The sequence below is a fragment of the Spermophilus citellus genome, assembly GCF_964194105.1.
Source record: "Spermophilus citellus genome assembly, chromosome: 4".
Lineage (NCBI taxonomy): Eukaryota > Metazoa > Chordata > Mammalia > Rodentia > Sciuridae > Spermophilus > Spermophilus citellus.
Window position 1 is genome coordinate 191,212,816 of NC_138185.1, and position 24,294 is coordinate 191,237,109.

At 42.1% G+C, this 24,294-nt stretch overlaps 2 protein-coding genes across 2 annotated transcripts; one reads left to right on the forward strand and one right to left on the reverse strand.

Moving 5' to 3' along the window:
- Nucleotides 1-623: 623 nt before the first annotated feature.
- Nucleotides 624-4,145, reverse strand: LOC308647232 (granzyme B-like; the record flags this gene model as incomplete). The annotated part of the gene is made up of 5 exons (XM_081291288.1): nucleotides 4,021-4,145; nucleotides 2,850-2,997; nucleotides 1,747-1,882; nucleotides 1,336-1,593; nucleotides 624-785 (listed from the first exon to the last, which is right to left on the reverse strand). Exons 1-5 carry the CDS (start codon nucleotides 4,073-4,075, stop codon nucleotides 624-626), a joined length of 759 nt encoding a protein of 252 aa, XP_081147414.1. The 5' UTR covers nucleotides 4,076-4,145.
- A 16,245-nt stretch (nucleotides 4,146-20,390) lies between these two features.
- Nucleotides 20,391-23,755, forward strand: LOC308647238 (mast cell protease 1A-like; the record flags this gene model as incomplete). Its single annotated transcript, XM_081291292.1, has 5 exons — nucleotides 20,391-20,460; nucleotides 22,054-22,201; nucleotides 22,650-22,788; nucleotides 22,979-23,236; nucleotides 23,594-23,755. Exons 1-5 carry the CDS (start codon nucleotides 20,406-20,408, stop codon nucleotides 23,753-23,755), a joined length of 762 nt encoding a protein of 253 aa, XP_081147418.1. The 5' UTR covers nucleotides 20,391-20,405.
- Between the last annotated feature and the right edge of the window lie 539 nt (nucleotides 23,756-24,294).

Here is a 24,294-nt window from a genome sequence, read left to right on the forward strand (position 1 = left end):
CATGAGGTTGGAGGTCAAGGTGGACCCTGAACTCAGAGAAGGGCAGGGAAGGAATGTAATTCCATGTGAGAATGAGGGGCTATTCAAGGACTGCCCCTCTTAAGGATAAACCTGGGGAAGAGACATATTCTGTTTAGGAGGGCCCTTCCTGTGCCCAGGGGGTAGGACCATGTCCTTGACCAGTGACCTCAGCTGTGCCTACCTGGCCTCCAGGACCCATGGTGCTCTCCCCTTCCTTTCTGTCCCCTCATACATGGAAGGAGGTAGAAAATTCACCATGAGACCCAGGACAAGAGCCATCAAAAATTTCTCCTGGTGGTGCCCAGCTCCAACACTGGCAGAAGGGCAAGCCCCAGAGACAACTGGAGTAGGTGGGAAGGAGCTGGGTCACAGCTTTGTGTGGGGTTTAGGCAGGTGTTGAGGGGGAAAGATGAGGGAAAAGCAGCAAATAGGAGAACTGTGTCATTGGCTGCCTGGCACACAGGCCCTGTGAATGAAGGCCAGTGAATAAAGAAGAAACCAGCCTTCCCACATGGCTAAGGGACATTTATTCAGTTGTGGGCACCTCCTCCAGGGTGATTCTAGACTCAGTTCTGGGAAAGGAGGTTAGTTACAGAGGTGGTTTAGTCTGTCTCCTGCACTTGGTGGCTTTTCATGGTTTCCTTTATCCACTGTAGGAATCTGGAGACTTTGGTGTAGACGCCTGGAGGTTTCCCATTTTTTTTCCCATAAGAGACAATTCCTTGGGCCACATGGTTACAAACAAGAGGGCCTCCGGAGTCCCCCTGTGAAGAGAGAAGAGGGAGGACTGAGCCTGTATCCTCCTAGTTGGATCCTCCCTGCCGAGTCTGCGTTCAGAGGACTATGCAGGACTCTAAGGGCCCTCAGCTGATATGTTCTGACTGTGGACATTGTTATTACTTCACCTCCCTCCTGGGGTCAGCCTCTATCCTGCTCCCCAGGTTCTGGGATCGTCTCCCTTTGAAAGTGTGAGGGTCCACTGTTGCATTGTTCAAGGTTGTGGAAGCAGGTGAGTGGCACAGACACCAGCATGGAGGATGAGCCCAGGGACCAGGGAGGGTGACAGCACTGATAAGCCACTTAGTGAGAGCAACTGCACACATAGGCAGTGTGGAGCATTGCAAGCTCAGCTTTCCAGGCAGGCATCATTCAATGCAGGCCCTAGGTACTCCCAGCTGCTCCCTTCTTCTCTTTCCAGGGAGAAATCACAGCCAACTGGGTGAGGGAGGCTCATGCTGCCTGGTCTCCAGGCCCCAGATCTTCCCCCAACTATCTCTCTCCTCAGAGCCAAGAGAGACAGACACTCAGTCTTACCTGAAAAGAAGCATTTTTCTTCTTTGGATCCCCCACACATGTCTCTATGTTACTATTGTAATTGCTGAAGTGGTTCTTGCACACCTGGTCCTCCTGCAATGTCAGTTCCACCTCCTGCAGTGTGTTGGAGTATCCGCCATTTTTTGCCACTCTGCCCCAGCCAGCCACAAGGCACACCTTCCCAGGCTTCACCTTGTCCTTGCCCCTGGGCAGCTTGATAAGCTTCACAGCTGGATTCAACTTGGCTTTTTTCTCTAGCTATGGGGGGAGAAGAAAGAGTTCAGTTTATACAAGGGCCTCTGGGCCTAGACACCATGATGGCCAGGATGGAAGTGAGTAAAGGGGTAGGGTCATGGTGGGAGGGTACCATCTGTACTAGGGAGGGCAGAGGCAGCTGGGAGGGGGACATACCTGCAATAACATGATGTCATTGTAGAAGTAATGATCGTCATAATCTGGATGGGGGATGGTTCTTTTCACTGGGATGACCTGCTGGGTCTTCTCCAGATTCTTAATGTTGTGTGCCCCCAGGGTGACGTTCATTGGTCTGCATAGAGAGTGCCGTGGTCATGGGTGATGTGGAGTCATAAAGAATACATCTAGGAGCTGTGAAGAGCAGGCTACAGCAGGGCCAGGGTAGAGCTGTAGCTGAGGAGGAGCAGAGAGGACAGGAGGCCTTGGGCTGAGTGACAGTGCCCTCTGCTTCTTAGCATTGAGGTAGTTTTTTGAGGCCACTGATATCTGAACCATAGGTTCTCAGGATTCAATCATGCCCAGGAAAACACATGCAATTTTTTTAGTTTCCATTCCATGGCAAAGCATGCTCCTAGCTCTTTATATGGCAGGGTTGGCCACCCCGGTCTTTCTTATTCTGTAGTGCCTCTGGAGTCGGCCTGCCTACCCCTCGTAAGACTTTTCCCAACCTCTTTTCCATCCCTGAAGTTATCTCGTGTACATATTCTTCCAGGGATCTGTGTGTCTACTGAGTACTGAATATGGAAAACAACAAACTGCAAAATTATATGGCCTGGGAAATGAGAATGAGGATGAAGGCAATATATAGATCCCTTCCAAGTACATTCTTTCTCAGGGAGGAGATATTTATCAAGCATGGAATGGCAGGTTCTGGAAAGAGGGTAAAACATTGATCCTTCTCAGTCCCTCCATCTGGCCCAATAAAGATAAATCCTAAATACTGACCACTGACCCAGAACCCTCCCCTTGGCCCAGGTAATAACAGATCTCAAATTCCTGAGTGCCCAAACTGATACACTTATTAATTAAAATCACCTCTCAGGGTAACCTATGTAAGCATAAGCTCTCACTTTGGCCAGTAGCTCATTTTCTACCAGGAAAGTGAGTCCATCAGAGGTGTGACTCTGTTCCTGAATATAGGCTTTTGCTGATCTGTGAAGTTTGTGTCTAGCCCAGTCATTTTGTGCTAACATTGAGAAGGAATCAGGGATATCTCTGGAATGTCTCCAGGAGGGTCTGGGTTGTTTCCTGCTCCTCACCTCCCTAAGCAGTGAGCGGCTGTCAGCACAAAGTCTTCTCGTATCAGGAAGCCACCACAAGTGCGCAATGAATTCTGACTCAAGAACTGAAGATAAGCCATGTAGGGGTGGGAGTGGGGCTTGGCCTCATGTCCCCCGATGATCTCCCCTGAAGAAAAAGTCACCTCACTTGTGTGCACCCCCTGAATCCAGCAGATGGGCATCCGTTCCATGCCTCCAGAACTGTGGGGCATTTGGGAACCTTGGATGACCTCAGTCTGGGCAGGGGCTGAGGGATAGGGCCTCACCTTCCTTTTCTGAAAAAGGTAAAGAAAGCAGGTATTGGTCTACGAATTCTTCTTCCTTACATAGGTGGAGTTGAGCATACATTTTTAGGGACAATGAAATCCCAGAGGAGCCTTCTGTTTCCAGAAATTTCTGAGGCCCTCCTGAGTGCTGTGATGCCTAGGACACTGGCTGCTTGCTAATGGCCAGGATTTCAGTTCACTCTAGATGTTGTTCTGTCCTATTTCCTAGGCCTGACGTGTAGTTCGTGGGATGCACAAAGGAATGGCTCCAGTTTGTCTCTGGGTGAGAGTTGGTAGGGCAGTGCTGCTGGGGTTCTGGAAAGCAGAGAAGTTAGTGTCTGCCACAGTGGCTCCTACTAGAAAACAAGGAGTCAACAGAGGTCTGGGAATAGAAACAGAGTTGGAGAAAGGGATGGAGTGGCTTGGGACTGAGAAAAGGAAGTTTTCTGGGGACTGTGATTCCAGCATTTCTGGGGTCACCTGGGCTCTAGAGTTCTCTGCTAAGAAGTTGGCAAGGGGTGCACCTGTCTCACCCCAGACACAGGTGCCAGACCCACTTTGCCCCTTTCCAGGAGAATTGAACATTTTCTCCCTTCCACCCTCTGGGGTGCACTTGTAGCCAAGCCCCACTTTCCAGATGACCAGAATGGTATCTAGGCAGGGGACTGAATCCACTGGCTCTTCTCCCAAAAAGACTTCTGCCCCTTATGTTCCTGTTGCTAGCTTACCCAGTGTCTCTCTTGGGGTTCTGCAGTGGGGCTGGAACTGGGATTCAGAAGGCTCTGGGTAGAAGGCTGTATCAGGGGGTGTGCAGAAGGGATATAGGAGTTCTGTGCCCCCTGTGGGTTAGGGTTGGACCTCTGAGGGAGGGAATGGTCACTCACCTGCCCTTGCCTTGGGAGGCAGAAAGAAGGCCAACAGGAGCAGGCACAAATGCATCTTCTTAGAAGGGCTTGTGGAGCTTCGTTCTTGATTTCTTTTAGTCCCCAGGGGCAGAAGAAGGTGGAGTGGGTTCCTTGATCTTGTGTTTCTGTCTGTTTTTAAGGCATTTCATCATAGAGGGCTTTATATGAGAGCTTCCTACACCCACTGCCTGGTCTGATGACGTCTTCTGAGTGGTTGTGGGAGAACAGGCAGTGACCACATCAGTACCGGGTGCTGATGATTCAGAGTGCCCCACCTGTTCCAGCTCAGAATGAGAACCCAAGAGCATAAGGTGGAGACTGTAGGATGTGGTGTTAGCCAGTGAAGCATTCTGGGTTCCCAGTGATACAACCATCCATGGCCTCCATGCCCCGCTGCTAAGCTCATTAAGGTAATTTCTGTAGCAGACATGCGTTTAGCAGATGTGCCTCCACCTCTTGTGCTAGGACCAGCATGTTGGAGATTTGTCTCCTTCCCTTGGAGAGCTGACCCTCTGGTAGAAAATGAGCAGGGCACAGTTTGGGGAGGGGAAGGTCATGACCAGAGTGATGGACAGGCAGTAACAAGGCACATCTACCACCCTCTAATCCTACCTGGCAAACCATTCGTCATCATGGCTTCTTCCCAGGGAGATTTTATACATCTCTCACTTAATTACCAAAACTCAGTGTGATAGAGTCCCCCTCTCATCTCAATGTTTCAAGCAAAATTCTCACACTGAACATTCACTGGCCTAAATTAACAAGTTGCTGAGGCTCAAAGAGTTGAATCCTCTGATTGACCTCAGCCAGGTTACTCCTACTTCTCAGTGTAGACTGGGGTAGGTTCCACCCAAACCAATTGAACTAAGGATGAAAGAGGGCTGATATCCTAAAAGATAGTCAGGTCACTAACACAATGTGACATGAGAAAGCAAGCTGGGCAGCCAAATGACAATAATTGTCCTTTTAGTCCTCTGTCTGTTTGGCCAGAGAGGGAAGCTCTTGACAGAAGTCTCATAGTAGACATTTGACCTGGCTATCCCCGTCCTTGGTTTATACCCAAAGGGCTTAAAATCAGAATACTACAGTGATGCAGCCACATCAGTGTTTATAGCAGCTCAACTAACAATAGCTAAAGTATGTAACCAGCCTAAATGTCCTTCAACAGATGAATGGATAAAGAAAATGTGGTAATGCCAATGTTCATACTCCACTGGAAGTGAAGGATTGCTTCTAGCTGAGCCCATTCTCAGGTCTTTTATAAGAACAACTAATTACTGTCCACCTTTGAAAGTGTGGAGTTCACCTGGTGATGATCAGCATTACAGGGGCTTTTAAAGAGTCACAACATGGGAGCTCACAGCAACAGTAACTGGAGATGGCTATGAAATTACTGCAGTGCATGAGGATGTGCTGCAGTTCATTCATGCAGTCAAGACTTAATGCAGCCTCTTCACTTTTTTTTTTTTTTTTGCCTTTCTCTCCACTGAGTGGCATTGTGTATGATCTGAGTTTGTGTGTGTGAGTTTTGATAAGTTTTAACTTTTATAATAGATGCATGCATACTGAATGGTAGCAAATGGTAAAATAGAGTCTTACATACATATATTTTATGCATTTATGACATACCCTTTAAAAAATTTTTCTCAATATTCTAGGCTATGAGGTTCCTTTTTCTTTTTCAAAATTTTCACAAATCCACCTGACCGCCAAAATCCACATACAAGCTGACCTATCCAGTTCAAACCTATGTTGTTCAAAAGTCAACTATGTCTCGAAATTGTTAGATTCTGGTGATTTAAGTTTCCATCTTTGTGTTCTCTGTATTTTACAATCTTTCTAGGCAAACATTAAGTTTCAAAATGAGTAATTCCAGTGTAGGCGTCCTAATTAACAGCAAATCATCTACATTTATTAAAGTTTTGCTTTTAAAAGAAACTTAATGTACCCAACAGCAAGCATTTAAAAAATAAATTACTTGTCTAATTGTGGTTATTATGTGTCATTAAGAAAATGTAGAAAATAGAAAGCAAAAGTAACACGTTTGCCTGTCTCCCACACAGATGTTTAAAGTTAAGCAGTGTATTGTACTTGGGACAATGCTGTACATGCAATGCAATTTCCTTTTATCCTCAGCCCAACAGCTTAAACATTCTCTTAATGCTTTAAAAAATTTATTAGTCTCAGGCACATGGGAGGCTGAGGCAGGAGGATTACAAGTATTGAGGACAGCCTGGGCAACTTAGTGAGACTCTGTCTCAAAATAAATAGGGCTAGAGATGTAGCTCAATGGTAGAGTCTGTGAAAATGCAAGGCCCTGAGTTCAATCCCCAGTACTGAAAGAAAACAAACCAGTTAATATTTCCATAGTTTCTTTTTCTTAGTTGTTAAAAATTAATATGCATTTAATTCTTAATGTTGTAAGATTTATACAATAACTTAAGCAAATGAATTAAAATTAGCATGTGGCTTGAACACGGCGGCAGGCACGGAGAGATCAAGTCTCTGACCTCTTCAGCTGTGCAGGCATAGGGAGTCGTAAACAACCTAAATCTGTTTGCTCAGGATCACTAGGCCATGCTGAGCTGACGTGGATCTGGGGCGAATAGTCTGGGCCTCTCAGAATGCACACTGAGCCCGGATCAGCTGAATTCAAGCTCCCGTTCGCCTGCTTCCCTCAGAGAAACATCTGTGACTCAGCACTAATCCATCCAGCTGAAACAACTGGTCAGCCCTTCTGATCCTACGGAGGTAAATGCCAACCGAGCCTTCATAGGTAGTGGCCACAGGTTTGAAATGGGGCTTGGGAGAGAAAGTAAGGACCCACCCGTTGCATTGGTCACCCGGCAAAGGGAAACGAACTGTCGCCATTTGCAAGAGATACCACCATGGCAGAGAACTGACATCACCAGACTGCGGAGGAGGAGATAACTTCATTGAAACCTGCAGCTACAGGTGTGTAATTCCATATCCTTCCTTTTCCACACATTGGGGAAACCTTAAGGGCCCCTCCCGGCTCTCCTGTGAGCGCGATAGCCAGACCAGGGAAATCAGAAGTGGCGCGGGACCCGAGACACGGACCTCCCGGCTACCGCTCCCACCAGTGCTGACAACTGAGGTCTCTTGCACCAGCTACCAGGGGCGTGGCTACCGGAGGGCAAGTAAAATTCCCTGAGGATTCTCAGCCCTGAGCTCTACAAACTTAGGGTCTGAGGGAATGGCAAACAGGGAGAGTCTGCCCAGTCGTTTATGAAAATAGGGCTCCCGGGAGCAGCAGACCTGGCGTGTAGCCAGTATTGTGGTGAGCGTCACCGATGAGAGGGGCCTGGCTAGAGGAAAAGTGGGGAAGTGACTAGATACAAGAGGAGGCCCTAGGCACTCAGGATTGGAGACTCACCCAGTCTGGGAGGAGGAACTGCTGCACAGTGATTGGTTCCCGCGTATAGATAGGAGAAGCTTGGCCTGGTGGGCACAGCTCCACCTACTGGAAGAGAAGTTAATCAAACTCTAAGACTGCAATTATTAGTTTTTTTTTTCTTGTTTTTTTTATTTGGTTTTTTTTTTCATTTTCATTTTTCTTTCTTGTTGTTTTTTAAATTTTTTTCTTCTAACTTTAATTTCTTTATTATTTTTTTTAAATTGCTTTTTTTATTTCCTATTTTTTTCTTCTTTTGTCTTTCATTTCTTTTCAATTTCCTTATTCCCCCTTCCTTGAATTCTACCTACTTACTCTCATTCTCTTTAGTGACTTCTTCCCTTCCCTTCTAATACCTTTCCTCACAAGCATCAAATAAATTTATAGGAGTAAACAGTAACTCAGCAGTCAAACAGAAAAAGAAGTAACATGAGCAGCATAAAAAAGCAAGGAAGAAAAGGAGTACAAACAATGCAGGACAGCCTAAATATTCAGGAGGACCTAGAGTCATCAGAAAAATGGTCATATAAAGAACTCAAGGAACACCTTAGACAGATGGAATGGAACCTTACAGAGGATATGAGACAGCAAATTCAAACAGTGAAAGAACACATTGAAAACGAATTACATAAACAGATAAAAGAAGAAGTTAAGCATCTTTATCAGGAGATAGGAATTATAAAAAAATCAAACAATAATTCTAGAAATGAAGGAAATGACAAACCAAATTAAAAACTCAACTGAGAGTATCACTAACAGAGTGGAGCAAGTAGAAGCCAGAACGTCAGATAATGAAGACAAAATGTATCATCTTTAAAAGAGTCTAGCCAACTCAGAAAGGCTGGTAAAAAAAATCACGAGAAAAACATCCAAGAGTTATGGGATAACATTAAAAAAAACAAACTTACGAGTCATCGGGATAGAAGAAGGTACAGAGATTCAAACCAAGGGAATGAGTAACCTGCTGAATGAAATAATTACAGAAAACTTTCCAGAAATAAAAAAGGAAACAGATATACAAATTGAAGATGCATACAGGACACCAAGCACACAAAACCACAGTAGACCAACGCCAAGACACATTGTTATGAAGATATCCAATATACAGAACAAAGAGAAAATATTAAAAGCTACAAGAGAAAGGAGACAGATTACATTCAGGGGTAAACCAATAAGGTTAACAACGGATTTTTCATCACAGACACTGAAAGCAAGAAGGTCATGGAACAATGTATTTCAAACACTGAAAGACAATGGATGCCAACCAAGAATTCTGTATCCAGCAAAATTAAGCTTCAGGTATGACAACGAAATAAAAATCTTTCATGATAAACAAAAGTTAAAAGAATTTGCAGCCAGAAAACCAGCATTGCAAAGCATTTTGAGCAAAACACTACACGAGGAAGAAATGAAAAACAATAACCAAAACCATCAGTGGGAAGTGCCTCGGTAAAGACAGAATGCGAGGGGAAAGATCATCATGGAGAAACAAACTAAATTTTTTTAAAACAGGATAAATAATCAAACATGGATGGAAGTACAAACCATATATCAATAGTAACTCTGAATGTTAATGGCTTAAACTCTCCAATAAAGCGACATAGGCTGGTATCATGGATTAAAAAAACAAATCCAACAATATGCTGCCTCCAGGAGACACATCTGATTGGAAAAGACATACACAGGCTGAAGGTGAAAGGATGGGAAAAAATATACCATGCACATGGTCCTCGTAAGCAAGCAGGGGTGGCCATCCTCATATCGAATAAAATAGACTTCAAGAGTAAGTTAATCAAAATGGATAAAGAAGGACATTATATACTGTTAAAAGGAACAATTCACCAACAAGACATAAGAATTATAAATATTTATGCACCAAATAATGGTGCTGCGACATTCATAAAACAAATTCTCCTCAAGTTCAAGAATCAAATAGACCACAACACAATAATTATGGGTGACTTCAACACACCTCTCTCACCATTGGACAGATCCTCCAAACAAAAGTTGAATAAAGAAACTATAGAACTCAATATCACAATCAATAACCTAGACTTAACTGACATATATAGAATATATCAACCATCATCAAATGGATATACTTTTTTCTCAGCAGCACATGGATCCTTCTCAAAAATAGACCATATATTATGCCATAGGGCAACCCTCAGGAAATATAAAGGGGTGGAGATAATACCATGCATTTTATCTGATCATAATGGAATGAAACTGGAAATCAATGATAAAAGAAGGAAGGAAAAATCCTACATCACATGGAAAATGAACAATATGTTACTGAATGATCAATGGGTTACAGAAGACATAAAGGAGGAAATAAAAAAATTCCTAGAGATAAATGAAAATACAGACACAACATATCGGAATCTATGGAACACAATGAAAGCAGTTTTAAGAGGGAAATTCATTGTCTGGAGGTCATTCCTCAAAAAAAGAAAAAAACAACAAATAAATGAGCTCACACTTCATCTCAAAGCCCTAGAAAAGGAAGAGCAAAACAACAGCAAATGTAGCAGAAGGCAAGAAATAATTAAAATCAGAGTGTAAATCAATGAAATTGAAACAAAAGAAACTATTGAAAAAATTAACAAAACTAAAAGTTGGTTCTTTGAAAAAATAAATAAGATTGACAGATCTTTAGCCATGCTAACGAAGAGAAGAAGAGAGAGAACTCAAATTACTAACATACGGGATGAAAAAGGCAATATCACAACAGATGCTACAGAAATACAGAAGACAATTAGAAATTATTTTGAAAACCTATATTCCAATAAAATAGAAGATAGTGAAGACATCAATAAATTTCTTAAGTCATATGATTTGTCCAGACTGAGTCAGGAGGATACACACTATTTGAACAGACCAATATCAATGGATGAAATTGAAGAAGCAATCAAAAGACTACCAACCAAGAAAAGCCCAGGACCGGATGGGTATACAGCAGAGTTTTACAAAACCTTAACAAAACAAAATTAATACCAATACTTTTCAAGTTATTTCAGGGAATAGAAAAAGAGGGAGCTCTTCCAAATTCATTCTATGAGCCCAACATCACCCTGATTCCGAAACCAAAGACACCTCAAAGAAAGAAAACTACAGACCAATATCTCTAATGAACCTAGATGCAAAAATCCTCAATAAAATTCTGGCGAATCGAATACAAAAACACATCAAAAAAATTGTGCACCATGATCAAGTAGGATTCATCCCTGGGATGCAAGGCTGGTTCAATATACGGAAATCAATAAATGTTATTCACCACATCAATAGACTTAAAGACAAGAACCATATGATCATCTCAATAGACACAGAGAAAGCATTCGACAAAGTACAATATCCCTTTATGTTCAAAACATTAGAAAAACTAGGGATAACAGGAACTTACCTTGACATTGTAAAAGCTATCTATGATAAGCCTCAGGCTAGCATCATTCTGAATGGACAAAAGTTGAAGGCATTCCCTCTAAAATCTGGAACAAGACAGGGATGCCCTCTATCACCACTTCTATTCAATATAGGCACCTGACCTCCAACTCCCCCTCCCACCAGCAGCGAAAACCGAAACCTTTCTCCCCAGCTCTTGGGGGTGTTGCTATCAGAGGGAATCAGGCAGAATAGGTTGCTGGTTTCCAACTCCCACCCTTGCTCTCCACAACCATGATGGCTCGGTGAATCACAAACAAAGAGAGCACCCAGTCATTCAAGAGAGTGGGGCATCCAGGAAACTGCAGTCCCCGAGTGTAGCTAGAACTGTGGAGAAGTGCCCCATGAAGTGGAGCCTGGCAGGCAGGAGAAGCAAGGGGGCTAGAGACCAGGAGCAACCCTAAACGACTGGGATTAGAGAGACACCCAGCTGGGGAGAGAGAGCCGCCTCACATGGATTGCTTCCTACAACCCAGGGGCAGAGAGTTAGCCTGGAAAGCAAAACTCCACCTACTGGGAGAGAAGAAAATAAAACTCTAAGAGTGCATTTTTGTTGTTGTTTCTTTCTTTTCCTTTTATATATATTTTTTCCTCTTTCTCCTTTTTTTCTTTTCTTTCTTTCTTTTTCTTTTCCTTTCCTTTTCCTTTCCTCCCAAGCATTATTACTTCTACTACATGTAATTTACTAAATGCAAATAGGTGAATGTTTCGAGGCTTTCTATACGGCACCTAAGTACTTAGCTACCCCCAAATACTCCTGTCTATTCTCCTGTTAATATGCCCCTTCATTAGAGCTATCCTCCAAAGTAGCTAAGATATATTAACCCCCATATCATCACATCTTTCTACCTAAACAGAAAGTCCTAAGACCAAACCTCAGTTCTCTATACTCCATGAGAATCTGTATGCCTTTTATGAAACTAATTAATTTATTTAAATTACAATTAAACCCAACATCTCTAGACATTGTCTCCCATCACAAAGGAGAAATGTCAGAGCTATACAAAACCAAAACAAATTTATAGGAGAAAATAATAACACAGGAGTCACACAGAGCTGGAAAGAAACATGAACATCATGAAAAAACAAGGAAAAAAGGAACACAAACAATGCAGTACAGCTCAACATTACAGGAGATGCTAGACACAGCAGAGAGATGGTCAGATAAAGATTTCAAGAAATACTTGCTTCAGTTGGTATGGAGTCTTAAAGAAGACCTTAGACAGCAAATGCATGAATGAAAGATCCCTTCAACAATGAATCACATAAACAAATCCAAGAAGCAAAAGAACAACTCTACAGGGAGATGGAGGTTATACAAAAAAATCAAACAAAAATCCTGGAAATGAAGGAAATTATAAACCAAACTAAAAACTCAAATGAGAGCATCACCAGTAGAGTAGACCAAGTAGAAGTCAGAACATCAGACAACTAAGACAAAAAATATCATCTCGAAAAGAGTCTAGTAAACTCAGAAAGGCTGGTAAGAAACCCTGAGCAAAACATCCAAGAGATATGGGCTATCATTAAAAAAAACAAACTTAAGAGTCATTGAGGTAGAGAAAGGTATAGCGGTCCAAACCAAAGGAATGAGCAACTGTTAAATGAAATAATTTTAGAAAAGTTTCCAAACATGAAGAAGGAAACTGAAATCCAAATCCTAGAAGCCTACAGGACGCCAAATGCACAAAAGCACAAGAGACCCACACCAAGACACATTATAATGAAGATATTCAACATACAGAACAGGGAGAGAATATTAAAAGCTACAAGAGAAAGGACACAGATTACATATAGGGGTAAATCAATTAGGTTAAAGGCTGATTTTTCATCACAGACGCTGAAAGCTAGAAGATCCTGGAACAACATATTTCAAAGGCTGAAAGATAATGGGTGCCAACCAAGAATATTGTATCCAGCAAAATTAAGCTTCAGGTTTGACAACCAAATAAAAACCTTCCACAATAAACAAAAGTTAAAAGAATTCAAAGCCAGAAAACCAGCACTGCAAAGCATTTAGGGCAAGACACTACATGAAGAGGAAATGAAAAACAACAATGAAAATCAACAGTGGAAGTAGCTCAGTAAAGGAAAAAACTAATCAAAGAGGAAAAACAAATCAAGTTAAATATCAAAAATAAACAAACATGTCTGGAAGTACAAACCATATATCAATAGTAACCCTAAATGTTAATGGCTTAAACTCACCAATTAAGTGACATAGGCTAGTAATCTGGATTAAAAAAAACAGATCCAACAATATGCTGCCTACAGGAGACTCATCTGATAGGAAAAGAAATACACAGGCTGAAGGTGAAAGGTTGGGAAAAATCATACCACTCACATGGACCTCAGAAGCAAGTAGGGGTGGCCATATTCATATCAAATAAAATTGGCTTCAAGCCAAATGTAATCAAAAGGGATAAAGAAGGACACTATATACTGTTAAAGGGAACCATTCACCAACAAGATATAACAATCATCAATATATATGCCCCAAACAGTGGTGCTGCTATGTTCATAAAACAAACTCTCCTCAAATTCAAGAGACAAATAGACCACAACACAATAATTATGGGTGACTTTAACACACCTCTCTCACAACTGGACAGATCTTCCAAGCAAAAGTTGAATAAAGAAACTATAGAACTCAATAACACAATTAATAACCTAGACTTAACTGACATATATAGAATATATCAACCATCATCAAGAGGATATACTTTTTTCTCAGAAGCACATGGATCCTTCTCAAAAATAGATCATATACTATGTCATAGGGCAACTCTTAGCATATATAAAGGAGTAGAGATAATACCATGCATTTTATCTGATCGTAATGGAATGAAACTGGAAACCAATGATAAAAGAAGGAAGAAAAAGTCCTACATCACTTGGAGAATGCACAATATGCTACTGAATGAACAGTGGGTTACAGAATACATCAAGGAGGAAATCCAAAAATTCTTAGAGATAAATGAAAACACAAACACAACATATCGGAACCTATGGGACACAATGAAAGCAGTTCTAAGAGGAAAATTCATTGCTTGGAATTCATACCTCAAAAAAAGAAAAAAACAACAAATAAATGATCTCACACTTCATCTCAAAGCCCTAGAAAAAGAAGAGCAAAACAACAGCAAATGCAGTAGAAGGCAAGAAATAATTAAAATCAGAGTTGAAATCAATGAAATCAAAATAAAAGAAACAATTTAAAAAATGACAAAACTAAAAGTTGGTTCTTTGAAAAAATAAATAACATCGACAGACCCTTAGCCATGCTAACAAAGAGAGAGAACTCAAATTACCAACATACAGGATGAAAAAGGCAATATCACAACAGACACTACAGAAATACAAAAGATAATTAGAAATTAATTTGAAACCTTATATTCCAATAAAATAGAAGATAGTGAAGGCATTGATAAATTTCTTAAGTCATATGATCTGCCCAGATTGAGTCAGGAGGATATACACAACTTAAATAGACCAATATCAAATGAGGAAATAGAAGAAGCTATCAAAAGACAACCAACCAAGAAAAGCCCAGGACCGGATGGATATACAGCAGAGTTTTACAAAATCTTTAAAGAAGAACTAATACCAATACTCTTAAGGCTATTTCAGGAATTAGAAAAACAGGGAGCACTTCCAAATTCATTCTATGAGGGCAACATCTCCCTGATTCCAAAACCAGACAAAGACACTTCAAAGAAAGAAAACTACAGACCAATATCTCTAATGAACATAGATGCAAAAATCTTCAAAAAACTTCTGGCAAATCAGATACAAAAACATCAAAAAGATCATGCACCATGATCAAGTAGAATTCATCCCTGGGATGCAAGGCTGGTTTGATATATGGAAATCATTAAATGTAATTCACCACATTAATAGACTTAAAGATAAGAACCATATGATCATCTCAATAGAAGCAGAAAAAAGCATTCGACAAAATACAGCATCCCTTTATGTACAAAACACTAGAAAAACCAGGGATAACAGGAACTTACCTCAATATTGTAAAAGCTATTTATGCTAAGCCTCAGGCCAGCATCATTCTAAATGGAGAAAAATTGAAGGCATTCCCTCTAAAATCTGGAACAAGACAGGGATGCCCTCTCTCACCACTTCTATTAAACATAGTTCTAGAAACACTGGCCAGAGCAACTAGACAGACAAAAGAAATTAAACACATAAATATAGGAAAAGAAGCACTTAAATTCACACTATTTGCTGATGACATGATCCTATACCTAGCAGACCCAAAAGGTTCTACTAAGAAACTTCTAGAACTAGTATATTAATTCAGCAAAGTGGCAGGATATAAAATCAACGCTCATAAATCAAAGGCATTCCTGTATATCAGTGACAAATACTCTGAAATGGAAATGAGGACAACTACCCCATTCACAATATCCTCAAAAAAAAATAAAATACTTGGGAATCAACCTAACAAAAGAGGTGAAAGATCTATACAACAAAAACTACATAACCTTAAAGAGAGAAATAGAAGACGACCTTAGAAGATGGAAAGATATACCTTGCTCATGGATAGGCAGAATTAATACCATTAAAATGGCCATATTAACAAAAGAAGCTTAAAGGCTCAATGCAATTCTGATCAAAATCTCAACACCATTCCTTGAATAAATAAAAAAAAGCAATCATGAAATTCATCTGGAAAAATAAGAGACCCAGAATAGCTAAAGCGATTCTAAGCAGGAAGAGTGAAACAAATGGTATAGCGATGCCAGATTTTAAACTATACTACAGAGCAATAGTAACAAAAACAGCATGGTACTGGTACCAAAACAGGCGGGTAGACCAATGGTACAGAATAGAGGACACAGAGACCAATTCACAAAATTACAACAACCTTATATTAGACAAAGGTGCTAAAAGCATGCAATGGAGAAAAGATAGCATCTTCAACAAATGGTACTGGAAGAACTGGAAATCCATATGCAACAAATGAAATTGAATTCCTTTTTCTCACCATGCACAAAAGTTAACCCAATGGATCAAGGAGCTAGGAATCAAACCAAAGACTCTGCATCTAATAGAAGAAAAAGTTGGCCCTAATCTCCATCTCGTGGGGTCGGGCTCCAAATTCCTTAATAGGACACCTATAACACAAGAGTTAAAATCCAAAATCAACAAATGAAAGAAATGAACGAAAAAGTTCTTTCTCAGCAAGAGAAATAACATGTGAGATAAATAGGGAGCCTATATCCTGGGAACAAATTTTTACATCTCACACTTCAGATAGAGCTCTAATCTCTAGAGTATAAAAAGAACTCAAAAAGTTAAACAAAAACATAAATAACCCAATCAACAAATGGGCCAAAGACCTGAACAGACACATCTCAGAGGAGGATATATAATCAATGAACAAATACACGAAAAAATGCTCACCATCTCTAGAAGTCAGACAAATGCAAATTAAAACTACTCTAAGATACCATCTCACTCCAGTAAGAATGGCAGCCATTGTGAAGTCAAACAACAGCAAGTGCTGGTGAGGATGGGGGAAAAAGGTACACTCATACATTGCTGGTAGGACTGCAAATTGGTGCAGCCAATTTGGAAAGCAGTATGGAGATTCCTTGGAAAGCTAGGAATGAAAGCACCATTTGACCCAGCTATTCCCATTCTCAGATATTCCCAAAAGACCTAAAAAGGGCATACTACAGGGACACAGCCACATCAATGTTTATAGCAGCACAATTCACAATAGCTAGACTGTGGAACCAAGCTAGATGCCCTTCAATAGATGAATGGATTAAAAAATGTGGCATTGATACACATGGAATATTACGAAGCACTAAAAAATAACAAGATCATGGCATTTGCAGGGAAATGGATGGCATTAGAGCAGATTATGCTAAGTGAAGTTATCCAAACCCTAAAAAACAAATGCTGAATGTCTCCTCTGATATAAGGGGGGCGGGGGTGACTGAAAAGAGGGTAGGGAGGAAGAGCATGAGAAGAACATTACCATTAAATAGGGAAGAGAGGTGGGAGGGAATGGGAGGGAGAATGGGAGTTCCATGGAAGATGGAAGGAGACCATCATCGTTATACAAAATACATGCATGATGATGTGAGGGGGCAAAAAGAGAGAGAAATGTGTCACATTAGATTGGGTAGAGAGAGGTGATGGGAGGGAAGGGGAGGGGAAAGAGGGATAGGAAGGTCAGCAGAATAAAATAGACACTAGTATTGCTGTATGTATATACATGGCTGTATAACCGATGTGATTCTGCAACCTGTACACTTGGAAAAATGAGAAATTAAACCCCATTAGATTCAAAAATATGATATGTCAAAATCATTGTATTGTCATAAGCAACCAATAAAAAAAGAGAGAATAAAATCATGGCATTCGCAGGTAAATGGATGGAGTTGGACAACGTAATGCTAAGTGAAGTTAGCCAATCCCAAAACACCAAATGCCAAATATTTCTCTTATATAAGGAGGCTGATTAATAGTGGGGTTGGGAGGGAGCACCAGAGGATTAGACAAACTCTAGACAAAGGGGTGGGAGGCAAAGGGACGGGGCATGGAGGTAGAAAAGATGGTGTGATGAGATGGATATCATTACCCTAAGTACATGTATGAAGACACAAATGGTGTGAATATATTTTGTATACAGCCAGAGATATGAAAAATTTGCTCTGTATGTGTCACATGAATTATAATGCATTCTGCTGTTGTATATACCAAATTAGAATAAAAAATGAATTTAAAAACATACCATGGTATTGGCACCAAAACAGACATGAAGACCAATAGCAAGGACAGAAGAAAAAGAGATAAATACACCTAAACCCAGTTATCTCAAATTACTGGACAAAGGCACCATAAACATACATTGAAGAAAAGATAGCCTCTTCAACAAATGGCACTGAGAAAACTGGATATCCATATGTAACAAAATGAAAATAGACCCTTATCTCTTACTCTGCACAAAACTCCAAGTAGATCAAAGACATAGGCACTAGAACAGAGACCCTGTGCCTAATACAAGAAAAAGCAGGCCCAAATCCTTATCCTGTTGGCTTAGGATATGACTTCAATATATGGGATGGATTCAAACTCAAAAGCTTCTTCTCAGCAAAAGAAACAATCAATAGTGTGAAGAGAGAGCCTACAGAATAGGAGAAAATCTTTAAAACCTGCACTCAGATCAAGCATTAATCTCCAGGATATATAAAGAATACAAAAAGCTTAACAACATAAAAACAAATAACCCAATCAACAAAAGGCCAAAGGAACTGAACAGACACTTCAAACAAGAAGAAGAACAAATGGTCAACAAATATATGAAAAAATGTTTAACATCACTAGCAATTAGAGAAATGCAAATCAAAACTACACTAAGATTTCATCTGACTCCAGGAAGAACGGCAATTATCAAAAATACAATTAACAACAAATGTTAGCAAGGATGTGGGGGGAAAGATACACTCATATATTCCTAGTGGAACTGCAAATTGGTGCAACTCTGAAAAGCAGTATAAAGATTACTCAGAAAACTTGAAATGGAACCACCATTTAACCCAGCTATCTCACTACTCACTTAATAACCAATGGACTTAATTTCAGCATACTATACTGATGTGGTCACATCAATGTTCATAGAAGCTCAATTTACAAAATCTAAGCTATGAAAACAATCTGGGTGCCCTTCAATAGATGAATGGATAAAGAAAATGTGGTACATATACACAATAGAATATCAGTCATAAAGAAGAAAGAAAATATGCCATTTGCCAATAAATGGATGAAACAGGAGGCCATCATGCTTACTGAATGAGCCAATCCCAACAAACCAAAGGCCAAATGTTCATTCTGATATGTGGATGCCGATGCACAATAGGCAGAGGGGAGGCAGGAGTGGAGGTTCACCCTATTGGTCAGGGGGAAATGGGATTATGGTGGAGAGATGGGAATGGGAAATGGGAAAGACAGTAGAATGAATCAGACATAACTGTCTTCTGTTCATATATGAATACATGACTTGTGTAACTCCATACCATGTACAACCACAAAAATGGGAAGGTATAATATATATGTAAGATATGCCAAATAAACATTCTACTGTGATGTTTCACTAAAAAGAACAAATTTTTTTAAAAGAACAGAGATGTTCCAAATAAATAATATTTCTGAGTTCATGATTCTTCCTTTTTTCCATGCAGAGGGAATCATCAGGGTCATTTATGTAGCAAATGGTAGTGGGATTTCAGAAAGGTAGATCTCTGAACAGCGCACAAAGGTTACTACTTTGGCTCTCTGGCATTGGATTCCAATTCACATGGTATCATTCATTTATTAAACAGAATATCGCTGGGAGAAAAGACCTCCTTCCATTTCCACATGGTTTAAACAAAGCAGACTCACAAACTTATCCAAAGGCGATGACTTGGATTAGTGGTTTAGTTCCTCTGATCAACTTTACAAACACCCAAAGTGGTTGGCAGATAACACTTTCCTAAATGACAGCAACTGTGTGTCTCCCATCCCACCAGCTTTTCTTACAGCATCATTTAATGCGCCCTCTACAGGCAAGGTCTGTCCCTGGCTGTTTACTCTGGTTGGGGTTGAGACTGATGCAAGCAATGAAACATGTTAGAGTTGATACCATCTGACTTTTAAAACTTGGGTGAAAAATAACACAACTTCTGCCTCTTTGCAATTAGGAGAGAATGATCTCTCTGGAGAAGCCAATCATCATGTTGCAAGGAACAAACCCCTTCAGGGAGACCACATTGGCAGAACCTCCTGGAGACAAAAGGAGGTTCCCAGGTGACAGCCAGCATAAGCACTGACCTGTGAGGCAGGGAGCCTTCAGACGATTCCCCTCTCTGCATCTCAAGAGCAGCCTGCTGACACCCAGAGGAGCAGAGACAAGCTGTCCTCAGCAACCATGACCAAACTGGGCTTCCTGGGCAAAGGATATGTCATTGTTGTTTTGAACACTGAGTACATGGGTCACTGAGGCACACCATCTTCAGCATTGCTCCCACCCCAATCTGCCCATCCCTGTAACCCCAGCCCCAACATCTTGTCTATTCACTAATATTTTCTTGTCTTCTGCCACAGCCAAAGAATCTCATCTCCAATGTCCTGAGTCTTACAAAGAAAACGGTTTCACCAAATGATCATCTTTCCATGATCATCATTCAAAGAGAACCAAGGAAATGAGCATATTTCTGACACCACAAGACTCACTTTGGCCAAGGTTTAGCACCTATAGCACCCCATCTTGTGACCATAGGTTCCTGTTTTCTGCTTCTGTGGTCAGCACTGAATCAAGAGTGGTGGGAGCTAACCCATGGCTAAAGTCTAACTCAACCATCAGACCTTGATCAGACAGTGAGGCAAGGGTGAGATCATCTCAGAGGAAAAAGCCCCCACACACCAGAGGAGAACACTAGGAGTTTAAAGACCAGGAGGACGCACCAACATCTTTGACCAGAGAGGCCTTCCTGGGAAGATGAAGCCACTCCTGCTCCTGTTGGTCTTTCTTCTGTGCCCAAGGTCAGAGGCAGGTGAGTGACTATCCCCAATAACTGAAGCCCAGCCCCAAGCTCAGCCCTGCTCAGACGCTGCACCCCACCATCCTGGCTCAGGTGCTCCTCCAGCAACTTTCTGCTTAGCCAGGTAAACCTCACCCAAAGACTGGCGGGCCTCATGGGGATGGGAGCACAAGGGAGGAGCAGGGCAGAAGGCTGGTCTCCATGAGAGTCAGTGGCCACCTTCCCCTTTCCCAGCTGTAACCTTTACATCTGGAAAGCAGGCCCTTTCACAAAGACATATGAAAAATAAATAAACAATTCCCCAAGAAAAGGCAGCTGAGAGAAAGGGGCTGGCTTCTGTAATCAAGGTAAAGCCCACTATGTTTTTAAATTAATATCTTAATATCTACCTTCAATATCCCCCTGCTTCTCCAAACTTGTCATTCTCACACTGCCCAGGAATGAAGCCAAGATCCATTTGATCTCAGAGTCATGGGCATTCTCGTCCCCTTAACAGTAACATGTGCCTTGGTTCAGCCCCATGTTCTCTCAGGTCATTTTCAGTTACAGATGGGTGCAATGGCTTTGTCAGACCCCATCTTCCCTGGTGCTCACAATCTCACCAGCACTGCCCCTCCAACCTCAGCCACAGGATTCTCAGGAGCCATTCCCTCACACAGCCAAGACCTTTACTGGGCACCTACTTGGTGTCTGGCTCCAGCAGACAAACATAAAACACAACTCAGCATCCTGATTTTATGGGCAGAACCCAGTAGGAGCTCAGTGGGAACTAAGGGGGAAACAAGAGGGGAAAGAAGATTCTGGGACACTTCAGAGAAAGGACTGACCAGGATCTGTAGGGACGTTACTACTGGTTCCAAACTCAAATCCTGTCAGTCAACATTGACATCTGAAGCAGGAATTACAGAGCTAGGACTGCCCTGCTCTTGGTCAGAGGGAGTATCTGAGTCTTGTGGGTCTCTCTTCAGTCCAGAAATGCTGCCTGGCAAACACTCAGGGCACATGTTTGCTGCTGCTGGCTACTTAGACCTTTCCCCTAGGGACATGTATAAGGAATTGAGCCAGCCAAGGCTACATGGCAATTGAGGAGACCAGGGGCAGGGCAAGAACAAAGGAGCATGGAGGGTCCTCTAGTGAGGTTACCTCCTGTTTGATGAATGCGGGAGGACACAAGCCAGGGACCCCATCAGACAGAAATTATTCTGTTTGTTCTCCTAAGTGGGGAACCAATAGAATAACTAAAAGAGAAGTATTCACAGCACCAATCAATAATACTGAGGAGACGGTGGACAGGGGACATGAATAAGGAAAGGAAAAATTTCCTTGGACCATAAAAGAAGACAAACTCTCCCACCAGATTCTGAATGTTGTGGAACCTTCTCTTTAGACCTCTCTCTCTGTCCCTCCTTCAATAAACCTGCTTCTTGCTTGCTCTCTCTGCATCCTGTTTGTCAATTCTTTGCTGAACAAGGACAATGAACCCAGCACCCCTAAGTGGTAACAACACCACACTCAATCCTTCCTTCCCTGGAGTTGATCCCAGTCTCCTCTTCTTCAGCCTTTGGCTCCATGAGCACCAAGGGCAGGACAGAACTTTTCTTTCAGGGAACATCATCGGGGGCCAGGAAGCTGTGCCTCATTCTCATCCCTACATGGCATTTCTTCGGATCAAGACTCCAACTACAACAAAACGATGTGGGGGTTTCCTTGTTCGTGAGGACTTTGTCCTGACAGCAGCCCACTGCTGGCGAAGGTGAGTTCACCTTTCTAGAGAAAACATCACAGGGAATCCTCTCCTTTGGGCCTGAAGACAAGAGCTCCATGGAGGGCAGGGAAGCTATGGAGAGAGAGGAGCAGTCAGTGCATTGGCTTGTTATACAAAAGGCGAACGTGGATCAAGGCTGAATGGGAAGGAGGTGGGTTTTGCCCCAGATCCCAGAGTGCAAATATGTGAAATTAAGAGTCTCACCTGGAGACAGTCTCTGTGCGCGACTGGTCATGTTCTGTACATGACTGAGCAGCATACTCTAGGACCTGCACCAACCCTGGCTGCCAGGAAGAAAAGGGAAGAGATGCTCAGCACCAAGTCCTCTTCCCATGTAGCTTCCCCCAACTCCAACCTGCCCTGCCCTGGGCCAACCATTTTCCGTCAGGGATACCAACTTGTATCCCCTGTGACTCTACCTCACTGTCTGCTCTAGGAACAGAACCATCACTGTCATCCTAGGGGCCCATGACATCGATGAGCAAGAGACGACCCAGCAGGTCATACCTATAAGAAGAGTCATCCCCCATCCAAATTTTAAAAGAAAGCCATTCAATGACATCATGTTACTTCAGGTGAGGCATGCATTCCACTGGGTCGTACACAGGTTAATCCTAGAGGGTTAAAACCTCATGGCCTTGTTTCCATCACTCCTTGTCAAATTGACCCCTTCACTTGTCCCCGTGCCATGATAAAAGCAACCCCGTGTCTGTGTCAATTTTCGTGAGTTGTTGGTTGATTAGAATTCCCTTTATCTGCCTTTAGTTGAAAAATAAGGCCAAGCTGACTGCTGAGGTGAGCCTCCTCAAGTTACCCTCAAGAAATTCCCAGGTTGCACCAGGGATGGTGTGCACTCTGGCCGGTTGGGGACTCATTGGCCAAAACATATCCACAACAAAACTGCATGAAGTACAGCTGGAAATCCAAAATGACGAGGAATGTCTCTCTCATTTCAAAAGTATATATGACTCCACCACCCAGATTTGTGTGGGGAACCCAAAAGAGAAGAAGAATTGTCTTCATGTAAGTTCACCTGTATTGGCTATTCCCTGCCTTGGGCACAGCAGAGTTTGAGGAGAATCAGGGCAAAGGGAACTACTTATGCCCCTATGTACTCAGCCTTTCACCAATTCAGTCTCTGGTCCTGGAGACTGATTTCCCTTTGGTCACTTCATGAACAGAGACTTACTGGAAAAGGAGAGGCATCAGTCAACTGGAGGGAATAGTCGGGGTCAGGCTGGAGCCCCCCAGACTGAATGAGGACTGCCCCAGTCCTGATTTCACACACACAGCCCTCTAATAGTGCCCACACACACCTGGGGAGTGGGTGGTGTGGGATATGAACCTGGTAAGCTAAGAGCTTCTTTTCTCTGCCCACAGGGAGACTCAGGAAGTCCCCTTGTGTGTGAAAATGTGGCCCAGGGCATTGTGTCCTTTGGGGAAGATGAGGGGACACCTCCAAGTGTCTACACCAGGATCTCAAGCTTTCTGCGCTGGATTAAAAAAACAATGAAATCCTTCAAACTCCAGGGGCAAGACTGAGAGGCCTTCAGAACTGATCTTCATCCTCTCTTCAACATAGGCCCAAAGTGCACTGGGTGGAGGAGTCGAGGGGAGACTGCCGGTTGCTTAATAAACTTTCATCTCTGCAACAGAAGTGATGGATTCCTCCTTTCTTCACCAGCATAACATTCTGTAAGGTGCTGACTGTATGTCCAGCAGGAACTGCTCACATTTATGTTTCCTTACATTCTTCCCCTCAGGCACACTCCACCTTCCACCTCTAGAATATAAAACCTTGCTGTGTTGATACTGGCTCCAAATAACGGTTCAATACCAGCTCCTTGCAGCAGGCTGAGTTTAAGCTACCCAAGAAAAAAGGACCCTCTCTAGACAAAACTCATTCCTTCAGTGCCATCTTACCTCATTCTGTACCTACATTCCTACCCTACCCACCTTCAGGGCCAATATGAAAACACAAAAGAACCCAGATTTGGATTGGAAATCACATAATTCCCACCCTAATGGTAATCGGTAGGAGCCTTTTGGAAAGGTGTGGTTCACGCAGGGGTCCCTCTCCA